General features: G+C 44.8%; 1 protein-coding gene across 1 annotated transcript in view; it reads left to right on the top strand.

Annotated features, from left to right (window-relative positions):
- Positions 1 to 976: 976 nt before the first annotated feature.
- CLPB (ClpB family mitochondrial disaggregase) overlaps positions 977 to 20,330 on the top strand; it is a 35,621-nt gene continuing 16,267 nt past the window's right edge. The window contains 7 exon segments of the mRNA XM_061548038.1: positions 977 to 1,233; positions 4,921 to 4,972; positions 6,800 to 6,886; positions 7,808 to 7,911; positions 10,197 to 10,325; positions 16,732 to 16,829; positions 19,545 to 19,659. Coding sequence (XP_061404022.1) covers positions 999 to 1,233; positions 4,921 to 4,972; positions 6,800 to 6,886; positions 7,808 to 7,911; positions 10,197 to 10,325; positions 16,732 to 16,829; positions 19,545 to 19,659 — 820 coding nt within the window. The 5' untranslated portion in view covers positions 977 to 998.

Consider the following 20,330-nt stretch of genomic DNA (forward strand, 5'->3'; position numbering starts at 1 on the left):
CCGAAACGTCGCGATTTAATTTAATTATTAGCATTTATTATTATTTTATTATTTATTTGTATTATTTTTTTACCTACGTGACTTTACCGAATAAACCTAAGAGTATGAATCCTTGCAGTCACGAAAGCTTCAAATCTAGAATCAGTGTAGGATATATGAAGGTCTATGCACGTCTAGTGTAGGATATATAAAGGTCTATGCACGTCTAGTGTATGATATAAAGTTCAATGCGTGTCTAGTGTAGGATATATAAAGGGGTATGCGTGTCTAGTGTAGGATATAAAGTTATATGCGTGTCTAGTGTAGGATATAAAGTTCAATGCACGTCAAGTGTAGGATATGTAAATGCCTATGCACGTCTAGTGTAGGATATAGAAAGTTCTATGCGCGTCTAGTGTAGGATATATAAAGGTGTATGCGCGTCTAGTGTAGGATATAGAAAGTTCTATGCGCGTCTAGTGTAGGATATATAAATGTATATGCGCGTCTAGTGTAGGATATGTAAATGCCTATGCACGTCTAGTGTAGGATATAGAAAGTTCTATGCGCGTCTAGTGTAGGATATATAAAGGTGTATGCGCGTCTAGTGTAGGATATAGAAAGTTCTATGCGCGTCTAGTGTAGGATATATAAAGGTGTATGCGCGTCTAGTGTAGGATATATAAATGTATATGCGCGTCTAGTGTAGGATATATAAATGTCTATGCGCGTCTAGTGTAGGATATAGAAAGGTATATGCGCGTCTAGTGTAGGATATGTAATTGCATCTGCGCGTCTAGTGTAGGATATATAAATGTCTATGCGCGTCTAGTGTAGGATATATAAATGTCTATGCGCGTCTAGTACAGGATATATAATTGTATATGCGCGTCTAGTGTAGGATATATAAATGTATATGCGCGTATAGTGTAGGATATATAAATGTATATGCGCGTCTAGTGTAGGATATATAAAGGTGTATGCGTGTCTAGTGTAGGGAAAGCAATTGCGTCGGCGGCATGGCTGTACGCGCCGCGCTGAGGCCGTTGCGCGGGGCTTTGGTCTCCCGGTTGCTCCCCGAGACGGGGCCGGGGAAGCGACACGGCTGGGCCGCCCTGCAGGCCGCGGGGGTCGCGGGGAGAGGAGGAGGAGGAGGCTTCACGCCGCGGGGGAGGACGCGTTGGGGCCCGGGCTGGGTCGTGGCTGCGGGATTCGCCATCGGGTCCCTCCACGCGGCGAGCGGCGGGGACAGAGGTGCGTGTGTGTGTGACAGTGTGTGTGTGTCAGTGTGTGTGTGTCAGTGTGTGTGTGTGTGTCAGTGTGTGTGTGTCAGTGTGTGTGTGTGTGTCAGTGTGACAGTGTGTGTGTGTCAGTGTGTGTGTGTGTGACAGTGTGTGTGTGTCAGTGTGTGTGTGTCAGTGTGTGTGTGTCAGTGTGTGTGTGACAGTGTGTGTGTGTCAGTGTGTGTGTGTGTGTCAGTGTGTGTGTGTCAGTGTGTGTGTGTGTCAGTGTGACAGTGTGTGTGTGTCAGTGTGTGTGTGTGTGTCAGTGTGACAGTGTGTGTGTGTGACAGTGTGTGTGTGTCAGTGTGTGTGTGTCAGTGTGTGTGTGTCAGTGTGTGTGTGTGTGTGTCAGTGTGTGTGTGTCAGTGTGTGTGTGTCAGTGTGTGTGTGACAGTGTGTGTGTGTCAGTGTGTGTGTGTGTGTCAGTGTGTGTGTGTGTCAGTGCGTGTGTGTGTGTCAGTGTGTGTGTGTGTCAGTGTGTGTGTGTGACAGTGTGTGTGTGTGTGTCAGTGTGTGTGTGTGTGTCAGTGTGTGTGTGTGTCAGTGCGTGTGTGTGTGTCAGTGTGTGTGTGTGTGTCAGTGTGTGTGTGTGACAGTGTGTGTGTGTGTCAGTGTGTGTGTGTCAGTGTGTGTGTGTGTCAGTGTGTGTGTGTGACAGTTTGTGTGTGTGTGTCAGTGTGTCATTGTGTGTGTCAGTGTGTGTGTCAGTGTGTGTGCGTGTGACAGTGTGTCAGTGTGTGTGTGTGACAGTGTGTGTGTGTCAGTGTGTGTGTCAGTGTGTGTGTGTGTGACAGTGTGTGTGTGACAGTGTGTGTGTGTCAGTGTGTGTGTGTGTGACAGTGTGTGTGTGACAGTGTGTGTGTCAGTGTGTGTGTGTCAGTGTGTGTGTGTCAGTGTGTGTGTGTGTCAGTGTGTGTGTGTGTGTCAGTGCGTGTGTGTGTGTCAGTGTGTGTGTGTGTGTCAGTGTGTGTGTGTGTCAGTGTGTGTGTGTGACAGTGTGTGTGTGTCAGTGTGTGTGTGTGTCAGTGTGTGTGTGTGTCAGTGTGTGTGTGTGTGTCAGTGCGTGTGTGTGTGTCAGTGCGTGTGTGTGTGTCAGTGTGTGTGTGTGTGTCAGTGTGTGTGTGTGACAGTGTGTGTGTGTGTCAGTGTGTGTGTGTCAGTGTGTGTGTGTGTGTGTCAGTGTGTGTGTGTGACAGTGTGTGTGTGTGTGTGTCAGTGTGTGTGTGTCAGTGTGTGTGTGTGTCAGTGCGTGTGTGTGTGTCAGTGCGTGTGTGTGTGTCAGTGTGTGTGTGTGTGTCAGTGTGTGTGTGTGACAGTGTGTGTGTGTGTCAGTGTGTGTCAGTGTGTGTGTGTCAGTGTGTGTGTGTGTGTCAGTGTGTGTGTGTGACTGTGTGTGTGTGTGTGTGTCAGTGTGTGTGTGTGTGTCAGTGTGTGTGTCATTGTGTGTGTCAGTGTGTGTGTCAGTGTGTGTGTGTGTGTGACAGTGTGTCAGTGTGTGTGTGTGACAGTGTGTGTGTGTCAGTGTGTGTGTCAGTGTGTGTGTGTGTGACAGTGTGTGTGTGTGTGACAGTGTGTGTGTGTCAGTGTGTGTGTCAGTGCGTGTGTGTGTGTCAGTGTGTGACAGTGTGTGTGTGTCAGTGTGTGTGACAGCTTGTGTGTGTGTCAGTGTGTGTGTGTGTGACAGCGTGTGTGTGTGTGACAGTGTGTGTGTCAGTGTGTGTGTGTGTGTGACAGCGTGTGTGTGTGTGACAGTGTGTGTGTGTCAGTGTGTGTGTGTGTGTGACAGCGTGTGTGTGTGTGTGACAGTGTGTGTGAGGAGCGATAGTGTAGCGGTTAGCGCGCTGCGCTATGAACCTGGCGACGCGGGTTCGATTCCCGCTCACGGCTAACACCAGTGACGATTATCTGAACCGGTCCCGGGCCTCCCCTAGGTCGACTCAGCCTCAAATGAGTACCTGGTGCTGTGTGTAAACATTGCCACTGGGGAGACAAAGGCGGTCGGGCGTGGTGCTGGCCACCCACCCCTCGTGTACTGTTGCGGCCTTCATAGGTGCTCGCTAACAGCACTTGCCCCTACAGTCTGTTAAGGCTATATGGGGGATCTTTGTCTTATCTTTGTGTGTCAGTGTGTGTGTGTCAGTGCGTGTGTGTGACAGTGCGTGTGTGTGACAGTGCGTGTGTGACAGTGTGTGTGTGACAGTGTGTGTGTGTGTCAGTGTGTGTGTGTGTGACAGTGTGTGTGTGTCAGTGCGTGTGTGTGTCAGTGTGTGTCAGTGTGTGTCAGTGTGTGTCAGTGTGTGTGTCAGTGTGTGTGACAGTGTGTGTGTGTCAGTGTGTGTGACAGTGTGTGTGTGTCAGTGCGTGTGACAGTGTGTGTGTGTCAGTGCGTGTGTGTGTCAGTGCGTGTGTGTGATAGTGCGTGTGTGACAGTGTGTGTGTGTGTTTGTGTGTCAGTGTGTGTGTTTGTGTGACAGTGTGTGTGTGTGTGACAGTGTGTTTGAGACAGTGTGTGTGTCAGTGTGTGTGTGTCAGTGTGTGTGTGTCAGTGTGTGTGTGACAGTGTGTGTGTGTCAGTGTGACAGTGTGTCAGTGTGACAGTGTGTCAGTGTGTGTGTTTGTGTGACAGTGTGTGTGTGTGTGACAGTGTGTGTGTGACAGTGTGTGTGTGACAGTGCGTGTGTGTGTCAGTGTGTGTGTTTGTGTGACAGTGTGTGTGTGTGTGTGCCAGTGTGTCAGTGTGTGTGTCAGTGTATGTGTCAGTATGTGTGACAGTGTGTGTGTGTGTAACAGTGTGTGTGTGTGACAGTGTGTGTGTGCGACAGCGTGTGTGACAGCGTGTGTGTGTATGCGACAGCGTGTGTGTGCGTGACACCGTGTGTGTTACAATGTGTGTGTGTGACAGTGTGTGTGTCAGTGTGACAGTGTGTGTGTGTCAGTGTGTGTGTGACAGAGTGTGTGACAGTGTGTGTGTGACAGTGCGTGTGTGTGACAGTGTGTGACTGCCAAACACCGGTACCAGCGGTGTCAGATCGGCCTCTGTGGAGGAGGAGGCTCGTGAAGGACGCTACTGGGCACTTGGAGGCAGTCGCCCTCCAATAACGCAGGGCAGAGGAGCGACGCTCACAACAACGAGCGGAGCGCTGGGCAGCTAAAATACAACAATTGGCACAATCGTGGGTACAGCTGACAGTCATCTCAGTCGGCCAACCCATGGCACAACCTGGTTCTGCTCCGTGACTTCCTGCCAGCGAGCCTTCAACACTTCACGTGATAGCCTCAAAGTGCACCTAGCCTGGCACAGGTGCCGTGGTGACGTCACCGTCACTTGGTGTGACAGCGTATGCGTGTGACGGCGTGCGTGAGACAGTGTTTGTGTGTGACAGGGAGCGATAGTGCACTGCGCTACGAACCCGGCGAACAGAGTTCAATTCCCACTCACGGCCAACACCAATGGCGATTATCTGAACCGGTCGTGGGCTTCCCCTAGGTCGACTCAGCCTCGAATGAGTACCTGGTGCGGTGTGTAAACATCGCCACTGGGGAGGCAAAGGTGGCCTGGCGTGGCACTGGCCACCTACCCCCTGTGTGCGCATGGTGGTTTTGTGTGTGGCTGTGTGTGGTGGGTGAGCCTGGTTTGCTTGTTCTTGGTTTCCTACAGGTGAGCGTCTGCTGCGGGCTGCCCGGACAGGTGACACAGTGGAGGTCAACAGGTGAGGGCAGCGTCAAGCGGGCAAGGAGGCAAAATTTAAGCTCTGCTGAGTAATCATGAAAGTTGTTACATTTGGTCTTCGCGCTACAGTATTCTCATCACCACGGAGGCGCTATGTTTAACAAAGTCTGCAATAGTTTCACAGATATGGGCGATGTTGCTATGTGTAATCCCAATTGAATGATTTACAGGTAAATTTTTGGAATTTTGACTATGACAATGGCCTGCCTACTCGTTTCGCATTGTACCATTTCATTTTTAACGTCTGCCATGAAGCGGACAGCATTTATTTGTATGGTTTGATACACTTGTAGTAATAACCAGGGCAGCCTGCCGAAATCGAACTGCTCACCTCTAAAACAAGCAGTAAAGTCGCTACGGCTGGGCCACGTCACCCCCCCCCTCCCGCTATCCTGTCTTCACTACATGGATGGGGAAGCTGCCACGGTGTTATGAGCAGCGCATTGGACTCGCAATTCATAAATTGTCGGTTCAATTCTATCTACTGGCACAGCAGTTGAAACAATGGGGCAAAATTCCTAAATATTCCCTATCGCTTCTGTCCACCCAGCCATATAAATGGATACACCAGTTAGTCGATCACCAGCTCGTGTATGTGGGGTAAAGTGTGGGTATGCCCACCTATTGCGTTTTAGGTCCGCAACCTTGCATGCGTTATAAATTATTGTTCCTGCAACATTTTCACTGAAAATTATGACCATTTTATGACTTTCTGAAATGGTAATCGATTCTTACAAGAGTTACCGTTTTCCAACCCTAGTCTTGACAAGCATGTGCTAGCAGTTTTCAGATAGGAGTTAAGTCGGTGGTTTCAGGCTTTTGTGGGTCATGATGGACACCTGCCAATCTGCCAGAGAACTGTGTTCTGAAGCAAATTGACGAATGCGTTGTGGATTATTTAACTGCATATCAGTGACGGGGGATGGACATAAGTGGCCCGCACTGTTTACCCATAAACAGATTGGAGGCTGCAGGTGCCACGTAACAATGACAGTTTAGAGGCAGAGTTTGAATGAGCAATGGCTGGGATGACTTCCAAGTACTTACCCACGCGAAAATTATGCACACGCACTCGTGCACTCAATTCACGAAGACAAACGCCAGCTACTTAACCAGGAAGGTAATTATTCCAAGGACTGTTAGGAAGCCCCCTAATTAGGGTTGTTGAAAACGTGTTTGCTTTACTGATAGTCGCATGAAAAGCCAATAAAAATCCGGTTCCCAACTTTTCACACATATAGAAAAATGTTACATTTTGACAAATTTACCTGAGGCACGAAGGGAGATGCTGCGGGTTAATGGTGTGCGCACTTACCTTGCAATCTCGTTCGATTCAATTTCCTGGCACGGTAGTTGAAACAAATGGGGAAAGTTTATTAAATATCAATACCTTTGCCTACGCAGCAGTATAAATGTATGGTATATTGTCACAGCCAGTCGGCACGTCGAGGGCAAATGTACCACGCAGGAGTTAGGCCCCTGTGTAAGGTGTCACGTTCCATTGAATACACGCATTAATGACTACATTTCCACTGGAAACGATTACCGGCTCCTGACTATTGGAACCAGTAATCTATCAGAAAACGGTCACTGGTTTACCAGTTTTTAACAATCCTAGCACCTGTTAAGGCCAGAATGGTGTATAAGGAGATGCTGGTATAGATAACACAGCATTGATTGCTCATGTCACAGTATATACATTTCCTATTTGACGTTTGGTCACACATGTGAGGCCCAGGTTCAGATACACTCCCTCCTATACCTATTGATGCATAGATGTGTGTTGTGTGCCTTGGGTTCCTCGCAGACTGCTAGCTGAAGGGGTGGATCCAGATTCTCGCCATGAGCTTGGCTGGACGGCCCTCATGGTGGCGGCCATCAACTGTCACCACAGGTGCGTGAAAGGAACAACTCTGAGCTGTGGAACTTGCACTTCCCATAGGCACACACTGAGGATTGTGTTGGGTGACCATGACGCACAAGTCAACTGATCAACAACAGTCCCCGTCTCTTCCATGGCCTGTTATTGGCACCTTCACCACTCCGTGTCAATGTGCAACTGGCCTGACACGCATGCGGCAATAACGTCATTGTCGCTAATTACTGGTAAAAATTCAGCCCCGCATTTTGGTTGCCCGTACTGTCCCATTTCGTACGCCAGTTTAGCAGCAAGACTGCCGGGAATGCACTCACGACCAGAAAATGACCTGTCCAGGCACACATACATCATTACCCTCTCGGTAATGCGCCTTAAATGGAGAAAGCTATTCTGAAACACCAGAGAAAGACTCGGCCGCGCGCCATGCATCATGGGTCACTGGTGTAGGAACGAGTGGGAGAACCTCCGATTAGCACGGTTGGCTACGTACGGTGCGAAAGAAATTCAACTTACATAAAACGCAAAATATCATCCCAAATAAACAACTCATGGAGGGTCCCACCACTACTGCCCAGCCATCAGGAAGCTCACTGTCCCACAAGCAGCAGGTTGCCTTACATCGTATGTGGACTTGTCAAGGCAGCTGCAATAAGCTTTTCCTATACAAGAGAAAATTGAAAGATTATTTCCACATGCGATTGCAGCCCACCACAACTAACAACATATTGTGAGTTTATGGGTCTCTTTGTGAGTCTCTGGGTCCTTGTGTGAACTCACGTCCACTGCGAGCTTTCTGCGGGGGCCCGATTGGTATTTCCTGGTTGTCCTCTGAAGCCAGCAGCAGGATTTACAACTTAGACATGGATTTATTGTTACTACTCAACTCGTGTCCATACGATCAAGAATGGTTAATGGTAGCTTTCGTGTGATTTCCAGTGTGGTTGAGGTGCTCCTTGCTGCTGGAGCAAATCCTGATGTTGGCGACGACTTTGTCAACGTCTACAGCACGGCACGCTCACTGGGGATGCACTCCCTTGAGGGTGAGTGTGCACACACCACGAACCACACACACACACGAGCATGAGCAGGCTCACACTCGAGAGAGGTGGATTCGTGGCAATGGATAACATCGGCTACAAGTCGTGTTTGAGGGAGTCGAAGGCAGCTGGGCATGTTATTGGCCATACCATATTCTTGTGTGCCATGTCAGCCTTAATTGGTGCTCTGTAACACCACGTGCTATAATAGTTTGTATGGCTATACAAGGGGCTCTGTGTGTGTGAGTGAGATGTGTTTGACTGTGGCTGCGTTGTTCCTAGCAGCTGCTGGAGCAACCAATACCCTTCCTGCTCGTGCTGCTGTGCCAATGTTATGATTATGTTGTATTGAAGCAACTTTGTTGTTTATATGTATACATGTGTAGCATTTATTTATGAATGTATTGTTACAATGTGAAGACGCAACACAGCCTCCAGCACAGATTTCACTGAGGAGCTGCACAGGTTCCGTTGTTGGATGATTCTATGTTTGTTGTCTTATGGATGAGAGTATCGCAATGTTTCTCAAGAAGATAGTTTTGAATTAGTGCGTACCACCTGCTATGGCATATGGATTAGAAACATGGACATTAGCGATTTTTTTTAACAAACACCGAAACTTCTTTCTTTCACACCGTACTTAGCCAACCGTGATAATTGGAGGAACAGGGTGCAAAGAAGCGTTGAGCGATGCCTGCTCAGAATTACATTGAGAGACAGAGAAACCCGTGGATTAGAGAGCCTCTGCAGGTGAATGAGATCATAAACTATTAAGAAATACGAGCGGGCTTTGCCGGGACACGTCGATTGAAGGGAGGACGGACGATGATCAAGAACAGAATGGAGCGGTAGCCTCAGGAATGGAAGGTGTCCGAGAGGGTGCCCAGCGAGGAGATGGAGCCATGAGATCAGTCCGTGCGCGGCTGCTGGATGGATTGTCACATCGCTGGATTTTGAGAGCTGGTGGCAACTTCTTCTTGGTTCTTTCGGTAAAGTCACGTAGAATGGAAATAATAAAATAATAAAAATAAAACATATTAAAATAATTTTCACGACGTTTCGGCCACAACGCATGTAGCCGTCCTCAGGTGAAGATGAATCCCTGCAGTCACGAAAGCTTTAAATCGAAAAAGCTGGTGGCAAGTTGAGAAGGCCTTCACCCAGCTATGAATTGAGCAAGGCTGATGATGATGTAGTAGTTTTGAAATTAATTGGTTTCCTGTGTCATGGTCATTTATATGTGTACAGCAAACCCTTGCCCATCGCGGGGGTTACGTTCTTGAAAATAGCCGCAATAGGCAAATCTGCGATTTGTTAACTCCAAGGCAAATGGGAAAACTATGATTTGGTTCACAGTTAATAATATGACAACCCCCCCCCCCTCCTTTTGTTTTACGTTACCCTACATCAACGAAAAAATTCAACAGGAAGCATTTTGAATGTAAAATATGCTTAATATTTTTTAGTGTTAAATATAACTTGTACAGTAAATGTATAAAATGCAAAAAGTAATGTAGTGTACAATACTGTACACGTATCTATGTACAGTACTGTACAATACAGTTATAAAAAATTGTACACCTGAACCTCATTGGCTCTTCACTGGAGGCTGGGAACACCATGTGACCTGGGACCTGCAATGGGCCGCTTGGAAGACGAGATGAACACAAGATGACGCCGTGTGTTCTTCCGTGGCAGCATCATCGTGAGCAATGCAGTTACGGATGCGTACAGGAATCTTGCGGTCGGCTAAGAATGGTCGAGACGCAGGGGCGCGATTGGCTAACTGTGCCTTAATACATGTGGCACAAAACCGCGATCGCTAATCCCACGAGAGGGAAGGGTTTGCTGTACTCATGCATTTGATCACTCATATGTGTTGGTGCATGTTTGCAATGTACATGTCAATCACCACCATAGACACCCTTGCAAATGAAATATTTTAAGAAATAAAAATGCCATAAAAATGATCATCTCTGAATGCATATGGTACTTTCTTAAATGCCTCAGGAATTCAAAGCGCATTACATAACATCTCATGGCAAACATATAAAGGTCACCCCCAGTGGCAGCTATCCCTGTGCAGTACAAGGGGACTCAGCAGTGGCCTGCAAGTGGGCATTAGTTTGCCATTACGAAGCAATGAATGCTGCCATGTGTAAAGCCAGTTTAGTAATTTACTGGTAATTTTTGGAATTGATCAAATTTGGACAATGACGCTGGCACACAATGGCCTAATCATTTTGAATGACGTGTTGGTGGTGATGTGATGTCGTGTGTTTGCCCAGTGCTGGTGGTTCGTGAGGATGAGTTTAGCGACCGCCTCAACACACGTGCCAGTTTCCAGGGAGTGACGGCGCTACACTACGCAACTCTCATCGACGATGCACGCATGGTCAAGTTGCTTCTGGATGCAGGTCATACACACAACTCCAGATCACACGCACAGCTCCAGGTCACACACACAGCTCCAGATCATACACAACTTTGGGTCACACACAGCTTCAGATCACACACAGCTTCAGATCATACACAACTCCAGATCTCACGCAGCTCCGGATCACACACACAGCTCAGCATGTTGGGCCATTGGGCCTGTGTTCCGCAAAAGTGATAAATAAAAAACGAATTCATGTCTACGCCGATATCACAAGAGCACTAAGGTAGTTTAATTTTAATAAGCTTCATATTATTCTTTGATTCTTTCGGTAAAGTCACGTAGATAAAAACATAAAAATAAAGTGAATAAAAAAACACTTATGTATACTGTAGCCTGGTTCTAAATTGGAGTAAGTGTACTGGCAGTCTATAATGTAGACTGTAGCAATGGTTATTAAGCAGGGTGAGTGTACTGACAGTCTATAATGTAGACTGTAGCCTGTTTTTTAAACTGGCGACTGTATTGGCAGTCTATGATATAGACTGTAGCAATGGTTATTAAACTGAGTGAGTGTAATGGCAGTCTTTAATGTAGACTGTAGCCTGGTTCTTAACCTGAATAAAATAAAATAGAAAATAAAATAAAAACAAAAACCATGACGTTTCAATAGCAACACAAGCAGTTGTCATCAAGAAAAGGGGGGTTAGCCTCTAAAGGCAAACTGTTTATAAAGGTTTAGAGATGGGCATAGCCCAAGTGTGTCAGCAGCATGGGGGTGGCAGCTGTTCAGTATGCTCATTCAGTTTAATAACCATTGCTACAGTCTACATCATAGACTGCCAATACGCTCACCAGCTTAAAAACCAGGCGACAGTCTACATTACAGACTACGAGTACGCTCACCGAGGTTAAGAACCAGGCTACAGTCTACATTATAGACTGCCAGTACACTGACCAAACTTAACAATCAGGCTACAGTCTACATTAGTGCCTTTTTTGTTTATAATTTTTATTTTATTTTTACAATTTTTATTCACTTTATTTTTATTATTATTTTTCTATCTACGTGACTTTACCGAAAGAACCAAAGAATATTAATTCCTGCAGTCACGAAAGTTTTAAGTCAAAATTTAAGCTTCATATTGCCAGCCATCCTGCGATAGTCTCGGTGCATGTTGACACAATAGGTGTGTACTCAGTATTGTTTTTAGTTTCCTCTTCCTGCAAAGCATTAACTATACACTATTCCCTTTTTAATTACGAACTTGTTATCCGGGATTTTGGCTGTTCTCGAATGACATCTGGAACTCTACACGACTGCATCGAAAGAGAAAGAAAGTGATGAGATAAAGTGATGAGAGAGAATGTGATGCGAGAAAGTGATGAGATTTCATAACGAAATAAAGTAATGAGAGAGAATGCTATGCGAGAAACTGATGATATAAAGTGATGAGAGAGAATGTGATGCAAGAAAGTGGTGAGATGTGTATGTTGGAGATTGTCTATGTAGGAGCAGTAATGACATCACAATGATCATCTTCACCACCATCATCGTCTTCAGCATCATCATTACTGCATCTTTCTACTGCTGAAGCATCATCATAATTTAAGGTAAATTCATTGATAATTATTATTTAATACTTTCATATTTATTTGTATTCACTTTGTTTATTACAACCAATTTGTTTTTGTGTTATGATAATTTTCACGTATTTAATAGCTCATTTATGTATTTATTCAAGGTCGTTAATTTAAAAGATAGGTTTTTGTAGGCCAATATCACACGGAGAAAATTATCTCTGGCTGTGCTTGGGTAAAATTCACACAAAGGCCTTGTTTGAGGAGCCGCTGGACTAGACAAGGGTTCCTCAGTGGTGTGCACTGCGTCTGCTATGGTTTACCGCTTTGCAAAGACCCCCCCCCTGCAGCTGTGGGGGTCGTGGGTTGATGGGACAGGGACAGATGGAGCGCCTGTGTAGAAGCCTGGGGAGGTGGGCCTGCGGTGGAGTACAATAGGTTTGTGTTTACTGTTTTGGGTCTTCTTGTCATCTGGCAAAGTGGTCGCCCTTGAAAACAGCAGACGTGCAGCCAGCCAGGTATCTGTCAAACACGCTTCCTGTGCATGTCTTGGCTGATGTGTTTTTTGCTGGGTGGGTTTGCACGTGTAAAAGGGATTCATTGCTCAAATGAGCGTTGAGGAGGTAGTGGTCATCACCTGTTCACTGTCCTGAGCCAGTGGTGGAAGTTCTACATTACTATGGCAAGAGTGAGTCTTCCCATGGGACAAACACTGTTGGCTTCCCCACAAAGTGGTACTCCTTTTATTGGCCTAGAGTGATAGTGGGTCGAGTCAACCCCCAACCAGGATTTCAACTCGCAAACCTTCCGATTGCGAACCGCTCGCTGTACCACTGAGCCCCCTGGCCAGATCAGTTTCAGTTTTCACTTTCATTTATTTTGTATCGCCCTGTGAGCCATTCGGCTCTTGAATCGGGTGCAACCGCAACAAACAAAGAACAAAAACATGAACAAGAAAACATCTTAAAGTGACTATGTGACTATGCGCAAACTGAAAATTCAGGAAAAAAACAGAAAAAATTCCAGAAAAATGCACCGTACACCAACGCTGTGTGCAAAAATCCCAGTGGGATGCAAGTCAAACAACAACAACAACCACAAGACAACTTAGATTAATTCTAGATTTGAAGCTTTTGTGACTGCAAGGATTCATATTCTTAGGTTTTTTTGGTAAAGTCACGTAGGCGAAAAATTAAAATTAATAAAAGTAAAATAAATAAAAAATATTAACTTAGATTAAGGCCATCAGTCTAACTCCGTACTACAACAGATAATTACGGCTGAAAGAGAAACATTAGTACCCTTCTCAGGTGCTGCAGTAACATCTGCTGTTTTAGTTGTGTATTTGTCAAAATATGAACGACTGAGCATTGTATGTTTTGTAAACTATAATCCTTGCAGCATTGCAATGTTCATAATTATAACGATGCTGGATGTAATTACCAGTGAAACGTCGTACTCAAAAATTTTAAATGTTGTGGTTTCACTCTTCAACACACCAGTGGGCTAAAGTAGTCAATGATTTGTCTTTTGTCAACGTAACACTTTTTTGCTGAGTGGCCATGTCGGGTGGTGGAGGGTTACGACACATTTATAAATAACGCGATCTAACCCAAAAACCTTTATTATGAATAATATTGGTCGCGAAAGCCTACGTGTTAAACTGAGCATTGCAATGCATTGCTGCTGAACTTATAGCCCGCAGCAGTCGCAAAGAATTATATGTATGTATGTCGAACGTCTTTCGCACCGTACGTACCCAACCGTGCTAATCAGAGGTGTGATTTGTGCGTTGTGCTCGCATTTGCCTCTCTGCTAGTGCACGTTTCAGTATGCATGCCCATTCATTCATCTGTGTGCGCATTCCCTCTGCTTTTATCTGTACATTTGTTCACTCGCCTGTGCCTTTGCATGTGCGCATGCAAACTTCCTCGATTGTATACGCGTGCGTATGTGCCCCAGTGTCTTCACGGATAAGAGCGCATCCTTGGCTTATGTTAGCGGAGGGAGTCAAGCCGTACTTAACCACTCGGGGTCACTCGTGCGGAACCCCCCCAAGGCTGAGTCTGTTAAACTCTGACTCCTGAGCACCCCCATTCCCTTCTGTGCCCCCTCTGTGTGTCTCTGGCGACCAGCGAACCCCCTCATGCATGACCCTTATCCTCTGTGGTCAGAGCTGGCCACAATCCAGCAACCCTGCATCCATTATTCCTAATTCCATTTGTGCTACTCATAGCTGCATTGGGCCATTGGCCTTACAACCTGAAAAATATATATTTACGATCGTAATAGATTTTGAGATTTATGTCTTTAAAACGTACGTGACCTTTCTACTGGTTTTACAAGATACGTTTGTCCATAATTGGTTCATGTTACTTTTTCATGCTTACATTTTGCATAACGGAAACACTATTTATTTCCCTAAAACACACTTGCAGATTGTAAGTCACAATTACTTCACTCTGACAAAGGGGATCGGAAGTGCACAACAGGCATGTTTTAAACTTTCAGCTCGCGTGGACTAACGCTAACAAGAATATAATAACGCAATAAGGAATAAAATAAAGAGGCCAACAATACACCCTTCACGTATTTAGCCATTCTTTAAAAAAATGTTAAGTATTTTTTACACATCCTATCAGCCACATGGCCTAAGATTGCAGAACATTGGCTGGTGAACTGCTATATTTTTATGGGCAAGAACCACGTATTTTAGATATGGGTCCTAGTTTGACACAAAATGATACAATACACAACACAAAATAATGATTAGATTCTTTGTGGAGAATATAAGTAATGAAATAAATAAGCAGACAATTTTCCACTTTCACACATCTGTCCTTCCACGTAATAAATCAATAAGGTTCAAAGGGTCATCATAGCCATTACTGGAGGTCCCACCTCCGCACTGCTGCTGCCCCCGTGGTTTGAGAGCGCACGGCCATCGAATACATTAACTACGTGGGTGACAAATCAAACCCCTAACTGTGTAATTCTCGGTCCCCTTCACAAGTTTTAAACTGTCTGCTTCGTTTACGTCGAATTTTATTTTCTAAAATATTTCACCTGAAACATCCTTTGAGAGTAAACACCTCATTTGCAAGGGTGTCCAAGGTGTCAATTGATACATCACAAACTCATAAACCTATACATACATGCACACACACTATACACAAAATACTAAGATCCCCTATATAGCCTTAACAGGCTTTTGGAGCAAGTGGGTAGCCAGCACCATAGCCTTTATCTCCCAAGTGGGGATGTTTACATATCACACCAGGTATTCGTTTGAGGCTGAGTCGATCTTGGGGAGTTCCAGGACCGTTTAAGATAATCGTCATTGGTGTTGGCTATGAGCTGGAAGAGGCCTCGGTTCACCGGGTTTGTAGTGCAGTGTGCTAACCACTGTGCCACCACTTCCCGCATATATACAAACAAGTACATTCAATGTTTATTTCTTACAGGGAAAATCCCGTTTCACAAAGTCACTTGAAAATGAATCTCTCGGAGCTGCTCTTCATTGGCCATACTAAATCAGATGGATTTTAACTTGGAGCCGGGCGAGTAAAATCTTGGAGAAACACTAAAGTCAAAGGTACACAAATAAAAGAGAGATGCAGTGAAATGCGAGATGAACACTTGAGATGTTGAGAGATGTAAGATATGGTGATACCCCGGTTTACTTTGGGGATGCGTTCCTGAAAGATGCAAATATGGAAACGACGTGAATCAAAGCAATTTGCAGTGTAGGTGGAGGTGAAGGCCGTGCTGGCCTCCATAGGTGCTCACTAACCCCACTTGCCCCAAAAGTCGGTTAAGTCTATACAGTAAAATTTCGATTTAAAGCTTTCGTGACTGCAGGGATTCATCTTATTGGTTCTTTCGGTAAAGTCACGTAGAATGGAAATAATAAAATAATACAAATAAAACATAATAAAATAATATAATCGTCATTGGTGTTATTTTCTAATGGTTTATTTTTATTATTTTATTATTTCCATTCTATACAGTAAGTTGCGGAAGACCTGACTTACGGAAATCCGACCTTACAGAAATGCTCCCATAAATAATGTAAAAAAATTCAATATGCGGAAATGTTTGCGTTAGTTATGTAAGTGCAAGTATTGCAGCACGGTGAGGTTGCAGATGAATAGCGCGTAAGACGGGGCAGCCTTGCACCTCGCTTATTTCATAGCATTACGTAATTGTTTATTTTAGAACTATGTCTTTTTTCCTACGTTTCTATCGCTAGTTTTCTTTATTTTAAGTTTATTTCATGAATTATTTACTGCGTGTCCGTTATTTAACACAATTACACTTCCATTGCTTGTGGTCTAGGCCTAGCCTAATGCACGGTAAGCGAACATTTGGAAGAGGCTGATGTTAATAATTAATATTAAAATGTCTCGTGGTATTTATAAACAATTGGATACAGTATTTACGTTCCATTAGTTTAATTATGGGTAGTGTTAGGGTAGATTTTTTATGAAATGAAAGAATCGTAGGAAGTGCGGAGGGTATGTACAGCGATATGATACGGACAGCGATATGATACGGGTAGCGATAGTTTCAGTTTCATTTATTAGGTATAACCCTGTGAGCCATGCGGCTCTTGACTCGGGTGCAACCGCAACAAAACAAGAAACATCTTAAAGTGACTACACACAACAGAAAAATTCAGGAAAAAACAGCAAAGATAGAAAATTGAAGAGAGCGCGATACGGTACTGAGAGAAAACAATCTAGTAATCGGGAAAAAATTGTTCAGTTTCCGACATACGTAAAAGTCGGGTTACGAATCATTCTCGGAAACCTAACCCTTTCGTAATCCGGGGACTGCCTGTACGGGGAATCTTTGTCTTACAGGTGCAGACTCCACACAAGTGGACGTTGCAGGCCACGCAGCGCTGGACTATGCTCGCGAAGGTGATGTCAAGAAAATGCTTTCCAAGCACCAGGTCAAGGTACGGTTGCAGTGTTTGCATAAGGGTTGTTTAAAGGTTACCGGTAAACCGGTAACAATTTTCACAACCAATTACTGGTTCCAAAAGTCAGGAACCAGTACAGTAAGTCGTCGTTTGACTTGGTAGATGCGTTCCTGAAAAGTTCCACTTTAAGCTAAAAACGCATTAAGCAAAAACAATTACTCCTTAAATATAACGATAAAGTTTGGCAAGATACGACACGTACACACAGGAAGATGGCACAACAAATAACTGAGGGTTTGCCCACCGCATTACTGTATCATTTTGTGTACTGTATCATACTGCTCAGCCATGCAGCTCAACCGCGCGTTTTGCGTTATAATGTCGCACGTTGTGCGAAAAGCGTTCCCTAATGAAAAACCGCGTTATAGCGAAAACACGTTATAGTGTGAAAACACGCGTTAGGCGAGGACTTGCCGTACCTGTTTCAAGGGGAATTTTACGAATGACCTCGAGGGCAGCCTGTCCTACAGGATGGGGCTATCTTCCCCATCGGCTCAGTCGCCTTCTCTCAACTATTCTCCCCATACCGGTTCCTCTGCCATGGACTCCACCCCTACTTTGTTGACCACTCGGAACTCACCAGACAGCTGCCACTAACCACCTGACACCACTGCCAGTCGTCCACCAGACACCTGACATGTGACCTTCTCCTGACACCTCACCACTCCCACGACACCACTTACCAGTCATCCACCTTAACCCTCACCAGACACCACACCACTTGGTAGACACACACCAGGCACTACTCTGCTGACACTTATCAGACACACTGCTATCCTGAAACTTAGCAGACATCACCCACTACTCACGCGACACCAGTTACCAGACTAATTGTCCACACACTCACCACACCCACACACCTATGACATCCACAATTTGTACTCCAACACCACACCACTGCACCACAACACTACATGAATACACCGAACCACTATAGAAGATATTCTTGTTTCTTTTGGTAAAGTCACGTAAAAGGGAAATAATAAAATATTTTTTTAAACATTTTCTTGCTGTGGATTTCACACCTGATGATGATTGCTTGTGTTGCAGTCGAAACGTCGTGAGAATTTTTATTGTTTAATATTTGTATTATTTTATTATTTCCCTTCTACGTGACTTTACCGAAAGAACCAAGAATATGAATCCCTGCAGTCACGAAAGCTTTAAATCTAAATGTAACCACTATCGAACACACTACGGAAATTGTGTACACGACTGCACTATTACACTACAATACTTTACACAAGACCACACAACTAAATGACACCGCTAAACTACACCCTCAACTACAAGTACACCAAATTAATTCCCTCATTTACTCGGTGAAACATTTCATTTTTGAAAAGTACATAGGCGCTTTAGAAAATAAGTGATTTTCACAATACATGTCAGCAGATTTGTGAAAGATGTTTTGGATATGTTTTTGAGCTAAAAAAATTCTTATTCATCTCTCATGCAGTCACTCATTCCTCTAAATCATAATTCTTAACTAACTTAATCAATCATTCCACTCATTGATTGACTCAATCGTCTCATTGATTGCATTAATTTATTCCCCATTTACTCATTCTCATTTATGATTTATTTTCTCATTCTATCCTGCCTCATTCACAAATTTCTCCCTATTTCAATTACTCTTTCCTCTCATTCATTTATGCACTCAATATTTTCACCCTCATTCTTCCCTCATTTACTCATTTTCTAATTTGCACACACGCTGTGTTCTGACGACCAGCAGTACAACTTTTGTAATGTACATAAGTGCTTTAGATAGTCGGTGTTGAATTTCACAGTCCACATAAGCAAAAATGTGAAGACATTTAAAAAAATATTTTGAGGTAAAAATTCCTCTCATTTCTCTAAAACTCATTCATCATTCATTCTCATTCTTGTATCGGTCATTTAACCATTCCATCCAGCACCCCCCACCAAGCCCCCTGATGCTTTGCTTTGACTCCTGCAAGGACCAACCATTGATAGCGATGCGTGTTGCTAGGCTCACGGTCCCTGAGGCTAGCAGAGAACCATTTGTTTCTGTAGCGCACATAAGCACGTTAGTGTTCCGTGTTTTCTTTTATTTAGTAGCCCACATACGCGTGCTTTTTGCTTTGCGCCCCTAAACTTGGCATGGGAAGATCATGGAGAACGTTTTTTTGCTTCGACATGTACAGACGACAGGCTTCGACCGACACCAAATCTGCACACGTAGCTTGAACAATGTGGATTTGTATAAAGTTTGTTCCAAGTGCGCGCATACATACCCCCAGACAGCGGAATTATTTAATATATATAGATGCACTGATTGGCACGCGCCAACGTACAAAAGTCACTGGCCAATGTCACTGTGTGGAGCCCTGCAATTGTTTGCTCACACCATGCTGGCGTAAGGGCCTCCAATGGGTTGAACTCTAGAGGGTAGGGTGAGGGATAGAGTTTGGGGTATTTGATCTACTTCCACGCTGAGCAGGCGGGCGTACCTACACTCTACATTTATTGCTCTAGAAATCTCTACATGTGCGGCAAACCGGTATTCACCAGTTTTTTACATCTTTTTCGTGTAACCGGTAATAAAAAAAAAAATTTTGCACCCCTAGTTTATTCTCATTGACCAAATAAGAGCTGAGAAAGGGCAGTGTTCAGATTGTAGCTCTGTATGCCACGTGGTTGCCGTGTGTGTTGTGTGGACGCTAGAGCAAGGAGCTAAAGGACAGCCAGGATGCAGCTGAGAGAGTGCGCTACCCGCTGGAGCAGAGGTTCACGGAGTACCTTGTGGGACAGGAGGGTGCCATCGCTACTGTGGCTTCCGGTGAGAGTCAGTCACAGACGTGGCCTGTCACTACCTCCAACATGCAGGAGACTGGCTGCCTCATTGTAGCCCTCAGAGACCAACTCTGGTTGCTAGCCAGCGTGCTGATTCTGCGTATTAATGTCCGTTTGCTAAGCGATGCACTTTTGCGCACAGCTGCTCAGGACCGATTTGTTGGGTTGGCCGTGCTGCTGGTGTTGTTTGGGCATGCGTGTCTCTGGAAAGCCATTCATACTAAAACGATCTCTGTGTTGGCTGGTCCTTAATTTTGTTGTGCACTAAATGCCCAAAATAAGGACTCGGATCAAGATGTCCTCATGGCCATTGCCATTGATACCACCACACCTCGCTATGGACGATTTCTACCCTCTGCCAGATTCTGCAGCTACTGCACAGTAGACATGCAAAACTCCAAGATATGCCCCAACAGTCTCCCACCATCTGGCCTTACATCTTCCTCTTGGTTGCCAGACTCAACTGGTCCTCCTCCAACCTGCACATATTCCACTGAGTGCCGCCATTTATTTCTAATAAAATCTAAGATACTTAACTGCTATGTTCTCTTCTGGACTTCCGCATTGCTTATCTTGTCTTGCCATTAAATGCCTAGCATCTATCTCAAGACACCTGTTCTCATATGCCAGCAACTTCTTTAAATAAATATGAATGTA

This window comes from Lethenteron reissneri, chromosome 9 (assembly GCF_015708825.2).
Source record: "Lethenteron reissneri isolate LAM-NWPU_2019-01 chromosome 9, ASM1570882v1, whole genome shotgun sequence".
Classification (NCBI taxonomy): domain Eukaryota; kingdom Metazoa; phylum Chordata; class Hyperoartia; order Petromyzontiformes; family Petromyzontidae; genus Lethenteron; species Lethenteron reissneri.